Source organism: Nicotiana tabacum, chromosome 18 (genome assembly GCF_000715075.1).
Source record: "Nicotiana tabacum cultivar K326 chromosome 18, ASM71507v2, whole genome shotgun sequence".
In the NCBI taxonomy this organism is placed as follows: domain Eukaryota; kingdom Viridiplantae; phylum Streptophyta; class Magnoliopsida; order Solanales; family Solanaceae; genus Nicotiana; species Nicotiana tabacum.
In genome coordinates, this window is record NC_134097.1 from 119937697 (window position 1) to 119944528 (window position 6832).

General features: G+C 34.6%; 1 protein-coding gene across 1 annotated transcript; it reads left to right on the forward strand.

Moving 5' to 3' along the window:
• The first annotated feature begins 410 nt into the window (after nt 1-410).
• On the forward strand, nt 411-3676 carry LOC107759442 (uncharacterized protein At2g27730, mitochondrial). The gene is made up of 4 exons (XM_016577384.2): nt 411-565; nt 1465-1590; nt 2219-2257; nt 3139-3676. Exons 2-4 carry the CDS (start codon nt 1489-1491, stop codon nt 3346-3348), a joined length of 351 nt encoding a protein of 116 aa, XP_016432870.1. The 5' UTR covers nt 411-565; nt 1465-1488; the 3' UTR covers nt 3349-3676.
• The last annotated feature ends 3156 nt before the right edge of the window (nt 3677-6832 follow it).

The following is a 6832-nucleotide window of genomic DNA, read 5'->3' on the forward strand; positions in this document are numbered from 1 at the left end:
TCAAAAAAATACTTTTGGGAAGAAACTACTGTTTTTTGCTTTTCCAAAATTGCTTCTGCTTCTACTCAAAAACATTTCTTTTTCTTCTAAAAGCTTGTTCAAACATTTTTAGTTTAAATTAAATCACTTTTTATTGGAAAAAAATGCTTTTGTCCTGGAAGAAACTTGGCCAAACAGGCTATAAAACTATTTCAGATAGGAATTTGTTTTTTGAAAAAATGACACTGTATACCTACTCTTAAAATAATAGCTGAAAAATGTATATTTATTGTATATACATTCTATATGTTATATACAAAAATTATATAAATTTTATATATTTTTTTGCCTACTAAATGTAAATAGTTTCCGATGCGGACTAAAAGAGAAAAAAGCCCCAATTTGAACAGGTTCTCTTCAAACAATTGAACATCTTAAAGGCCATTGTCTAGGCGGCTAGGCCCGAGAAAATGTTGGGTCTGTCCACTGAATAACGGCCCGCATTATTGCTCTTTCGGAAAATGTAAAACCCCAACAGGCAGCAAAGCATCACTCACGCATTCTCTCACCGACCTGAAACAACAAGGTACTAGCACTATTCATCTCTCTCTCTATGCGCTTATGCCCATGAAATGGATGTACGATTGTCGTATTGTTAGGGTTTCCTAGGGTTTCATTTCAGCGATTTTCTTCCTCACACTTCGATTACTTATTGCGTGGCTTCTTAGAGTTTTGACTATTTTGTGAGCTATTTCTATGCCGTATGAAGATGTCATTTCTGTAAATTCTTCAGATGTTGCATCGGTTTTTTCTGTTTATATGCTCATTCATTTATTCCTGATGGTTATATACATACTATGTTATGTTACTATATAGGTGCATAAAACAGTAAATATTGGAAGTTTTTAAGTGCAAGGATAATTGAATACTAGGCTTTTGTCTGTTTAAAATGGTTTATGGTTTTGATCGTAACAAGAACTAGCTTCAGTTCGATAATAAGGTGCGATTTCCTTTGCACATTTTACCATCTGGAATTAGTTATATGTCAAATAGGCGATGAATAGGATGACCATATGTGTGATTAGATCATCCAAATAGATTTTTTGAAGCAGAAAAATTCGCTAGCTGTTGTTTTGGGAATAGGTATCTGACATTGTATTTTGGTTCGACCAGGGCTACTAGAAAGTACACACAGTTCCCTAGTGATAGAACCACATCCTATATGTCAATCTGCTTGTGATGTCACTGAATCATTGATTATATGTACATAGATTAGGAATTAGCTTAATCTCAGTTCTTTGGCAAGCACCATTTTCCCTGTGGCGTAGCTATCCTGTAAAAACCGATTCTGTCTATGGGCAAGAGAGTGATTGAAAATTGCAGTAATTTCATATGATGCTGGAATTAAACCAAACTCAAAAAGGGATATACATGGTTTCTCAATTCTTCAAATGTGTATATCCATTTTTCATTTGTTAATGACAGGAAGATTTTTGAGACGTAATTGAGATGGCAGCCAGGAATGCTTTCAGATATGTTTCTCGTAGGCTCTCAAGCAGTGGCAAGGTGTTAAGCGAGGAGGAAAAAGCTGCTGAAAATGTCTACATCAAGGTAATTCTTTAGTAGTGATTTATAACTTACATGACTTGTGTAATTGCTGCTAGTATATTTGCAGTAGAATTTCTGGTAGTGCTAGAAAACTGTGTTGCATTTTCTTGGTCTATTACTCTATTTGACGCAACGAATCCTGGTTTTGCTTTCTTTTAGATGTTCCATTATTCTCATAATCTCATAGTGCTCATTTGCCATAGTAGCATGTATACATTTTGCCTACTAAGCTCTTTTGATAAGTATGTCATATCTCTGTTTCTTCCTTTTCATACCCAAAAATTTATCAATTAATAGGTATCATGGGGCACTTTTTTGACAGTTAAAGTGTCATTGATGTATGTGCACACTGCTACCTGCTATCAGTTAACTTCGTTTTTTATCCTTGGATCAAAAATAGGAAAGAACTTTTACTTTGGTTAAGTTTTGTAGTTTTTGTTGCAAACCAGCATATTGCTAACAGTTATTTACTTATTTTACCTTCTTTCCTATGGGTCTTGGTACCTTTATGGTAAACGTTGGGTATTTTACTTACGTGTTTTTGCTGTTTTTTGAAGTGTTTATTCATGAGCTATGTTGCATGAAGTTTGTCTTCTTGTCTTAGCTAAATGGTAGTTTTTCCACTTTGCAGAAAATGGAGAAGGAGAAGCTGGAGAAGCTTGCACGCAAGGTATGGGAATTGATATATATACAGTGATTCATTGTGTTCCGCCTTTCACCCCCCTCTTTCGGCATGACTGCACCCTTGATGATTGGACTCATTGGCTGAGAGTTGGCAACTACAAAGAAGAAATGAGGTTAAGTCTAGGGGTACCAACTATTAATTGGTATTATCAGAATAGCCTTTTGTTGATTCCATTTTGTATATCCTAGAAGTCTACTGAGTCAGGAAGATGTTGCCATGTTGCTATATGTTTGTTGCTTATCATACTCTCCCCTCCACCATATTATGTGTTTAATATGAGATTCCCTCCAACAGCTCGTCTCTTTGTCCTGAAGTTTATCGCCTCCTCTTTCCCTGACTGCCTTCTCTTTTAGACAGGTCTGGGTTCTGATAATAGCTTGGAAAGGTTACTGACTGCTTATGTGTGTGGAAGCCATCATTTCAAGATTCACTTGAAATAGTCATATCCCGTTTGACAGTGTGCTGACTGACCTACTTGTACAATGTCAAGAATCTTGAAATGTGCACCATACTTATGGGCATTGTGCTGACTTTAGTTGACATAGAAGTGCGCTCATCAACTTTTGAAATCTAACTTATGTGAGGTTGGATAAAGAAATGAAATACTCGGGGTAACGAAATAAATGCTCAATTCAACAGATCAAGGATACAGCTCTAGAGTTGACCTTGTTAGTTCAATGATTTTTGATGTTAAACAGATCAAGTACTAAAACGCTCGTAACTTAATACACTTCAAGAAAAAAAAGAAACTCAGATGGGTGGGGGGGTGCTGGAGCTATTTGCTGTTTCTCTTGACTTGTCTTTCCTTCAGCTGAGTTCCTATTGACCCCTTGAAATTTCTGCTTGTGATGATTGATATTCCTCAGGGTCCCAAGCCGGAAGAACAAGCTGCAACTAGCGCTGGTGGCTCAGGCTCAGTAGCTGATGCTGCACCAAGTGCCCAGGCCTCTTCACCTGGGGTATCGAATGACAGTTACCGCAACTATGGCGTTCTAGCTGGACTTGTTACTGGTGTTGGTGCTTTGGGTTGGTACATGCTGTCAAAGGACAAGAAGACTGAAGAAGTACAGGATTGAAGTATTTCGTAATAGGCAACAACTTGAAAAAAATAAAGCCAACTCATGTTTGGAAAACAGTAGCCTCGTCTCTTTTCCTTTTTTATGGTTTTCCACCGGCTGGATGTACAAAATCTCTAGAGCAGATGTAAATTTTACAACTGCTGACTGGATGATGTTCTATGTTTGTTGCTTGGTTGGCATTATCACACATCGCTTTAGAAAAGAATTTCTCTTGTTGATATGTCACCTTAAAATGTATTGCCCCTCTGTACTACCACTGAAAGAATGCAGTTCGATAGCCTTCCCCATCCATCCCAAAGGTGATAGTTGTTTCTTTTTTCTGTCATTTGCTTCCTTCACATAGTTATGTATGTGATCGGGTATCACAATCTTCCTGACTTCCTGTGTATCTGATTTTCGTATTTACCTTTTTTAACAGAAGATTGTGTTTCTGTTACAGGTGAGATTACTTTATTCATATAGTATAATTCATAAGAACGTATGATAAGACGCTCTTTGATCTTGCATTGAGTTCTTGATAGACTTTGTTGACTACGATCTTTGTAGATTTTTTCTGGTATGGTATCTTAAAGTTGTGATGCTTAGCATTTCCTTTCTTGCAACTTACATGGAGACTAGCATTCATTGTAATCTTTGAGTCTGTGATTACAATACCTGTCTATGATGTTGACTTTTGTGGACAACCCTACCACCATTCTATTACATATATGTAGAATTGTCCGCACGTCTGCGACTTATCAAGAGCTGTTTGTTGGTAAGATTTTCCGATTAATAATTTGGCTGAAATATCTTCAACTTGTTGCAGGGGCCTATGCTTCCATATGGGGAAAATATATTAAACATTCGTGCACCTTCTACGCATAAAAATCAATTTTTTTCGAAACACTTATTTGAATAAGCTTGGAAATCCATTACAATGCACCTCAGTCAGAGGCCAAATGTGAATGGTTGGGGTTGTAGCACGTTCGATAAGAACTCTTGCATCCGTTATTTACATCAACTCAATGGATGACGTTTCTTAATACTAATCTTATTACTAACTCATAATGGAATAATATACATTATCTTTTTAATTAATGACTTAACCATAATAAATTAGTACGTTTTGTATAAACATACCAACACTCGGTGTTACATGCAAGGACGGGATGCTAGAACATGGATATTTCCTTCTTATTTTGTTTCTTGGTGGAGTGCTTTTTTAGTTACTTCAATTTTTTTTTGAATACCACGTGAAATACACATGAGAAGGAGAGCCTCCAGCGACTGTAAAGCTGTCTTGATGCTTGCATTGGAGTAGACTGTTTCATCTTAGATTTCACTATTTAAGAATACTATATTTTCTGAAAATTATGTTAGTAAGCGAGTACCTTCCTAGTTAACACACTCAGGAACGACCCTTCCATAAAGCAAGTAAAGTAACTGCTTTAGGCCCCATTTTTGTTACATCTAATAGACTATGTATAAGTTTAAAAAAGAGTTTTGTAAAGTAAAAACGTTTAATTTCTTTCTTTAACAAATATAGAGAAGAAGGATTTACAACTGCTATGATTTCTACCAAGGAAATTGCACTTAAAATGAATATCGAACCTGAATTTCGTAAGAAGCGTGTGATATATAGGAAGTAACAATTTGATTCAAATGTTGATAATGAAATCTCAAAATCTTTTGAAGAGTCCTTTAGAGTTGATTACTTTTACAAATAATCTCAAAATCTCAAAATAGATTTGAACAATCTCGCGCATATGAAAATATTTTTGGTTTTCTATTTGGCAGTAAAAATTAAGATCACTAGATGTTGAAAATTGACAAAAATATTGCCTTAATCTTAAATGTTCCTTAAAGCATAATAATCAATTCGATATTGATGATTTAGATTTGTTTTCAATTAAAAGTATTAAGAAAAATAGTACAATTAGAAGATAACAGTATAATTGATACACTTAATCAAATAAAAAGATTTAATTTTTTTCCAAATGCGTAAATTTCTTTTGGAATAATGTTCACAACTCATGTTACCGTTGCTTCGGCGGAGAGAAATTTTCAAATTAAAATTGATAAAATCTTACCTAAAAACAACAATGTCACAAGAAAGGTTAAATGGATTAGCTATATTGACAATTGAGAAATACTTATTACGAGTTATTGATTATAAGAAAATTATTAATAACTTTGTATCTAAAAAAATTAGACTTCAAATAAATAATTAAAAAAATTAAAAAGTTAAGTCCCTCATAAAGCTTGGGTTTAGGCCACAAAATTCGTTGGGCTACCCCTGAACACACTAAATTATTATGTAACTACATGTTAATCGCATTTTAGTTCTAATAAATACCCTGCCTCCGTCTAGAGAGGAGGATATAAGCTAGAGAGCTCATAAATTTATAAAAGTAGAGCATTATAATAAAAGCATATGAAATTTATTTATTTCCCTTCAAGGCTGAGAGAGAGTTTAGGCTCGTCTTACAAAAAGGGGAAAAAATGTACAAAATGAAGTTGCGAATGGAAATATAAAGTTTACGATACAAAGGATCTACATTCAATTAGCTGACTCTTTCACCTTCTTGACAATGGCAAGAACTGCTCCAACAACAGCTACTACAGCCCCTGAAATCAAAAGGGTTGATTTGAGATCCTGTGCTCCTCCTTTCTTCTCCTCCTACGCATAATCGAAATTTAAAGAATGAGAAAACCAAGCAAAATTGCAACAAAATTTATTTTCACGTATTAGCCAAGAGTCTATCGGAAACAATTTGAGATTAGACTGTGTTTGTTGTAATACCTTCATATTATCCGCATGTGTGACCTTTGTCACACTGTCGATCTCAAATCCGGGTAAGAGAGGACATGTGTTTTGTCACATTAGTTGCTCTCCCAAGTCCAAATAAGAGAGAAGGGTTACAATAAGTTAACAATTTATGATAAATTCTCACAGCCCATATATCATTGCTGTGGGCGGCTCAAAAACATTTGGGAGCCTAAAGCCAAAATCATTGTTGTAACAAGGGCAACTCAACAACATTGGCAGCCTAAAGCCAAATTTTAATCGGATCCATAAACTTAAACAAAAATTTTAATATATATTTTTATTTAATGTCTATTTTTCTAACTTTTCTAATAATTCCTTTTCAATTGATAATATAACTATAGTCCATTTAATCTTACTTGAGACATTATTGATATTAGGTAAGATTTATCAATTTTAATTTTGAAAAACTTTTATCCGCCGAGACAATTACATGAAATGTCAACATTATTATGTAAGCACGGTAAGCATTTAGAAAAAAATCAAATCTTTTTATCCGAGTACATCAATTAGAGTATTATCTTCTACTTGTACTACTATTTAACACTTTTAATTCAGAAATAAGTCTAAACCATCAATACTAGAGTGACTATTATGTTTTAAAGGTCTATTATTTCAAGAAAAGGGCCCCTCAAATTTGGGGGCCTAAAGCAACCGCTATAGCTGCTTCACGTT

Coding starts and splice junctions, on each gene's coding strand:
- LOC107759442 (XM_016577384.2), top strand. CDS start 1,489: ATGGCAGCCAGGAATGCTTTCAGATATGTTTCTCGTAGGCTCTCAAGC. Junction 1,591..2,218: donor CTGAAAATGTCTACATCAAG/GTAATTCTTTAG, acceptor TCCACTTTGCAG/AAAATGGAGAAGGAGAAGCT. Junction 2,258..3,138: donor TGGAGAAGCTTGCACGCAAG/GTATGGGAATTG, acceptor GATATTCCTCAG/GGTCCCAAGCCGGAAGAACA.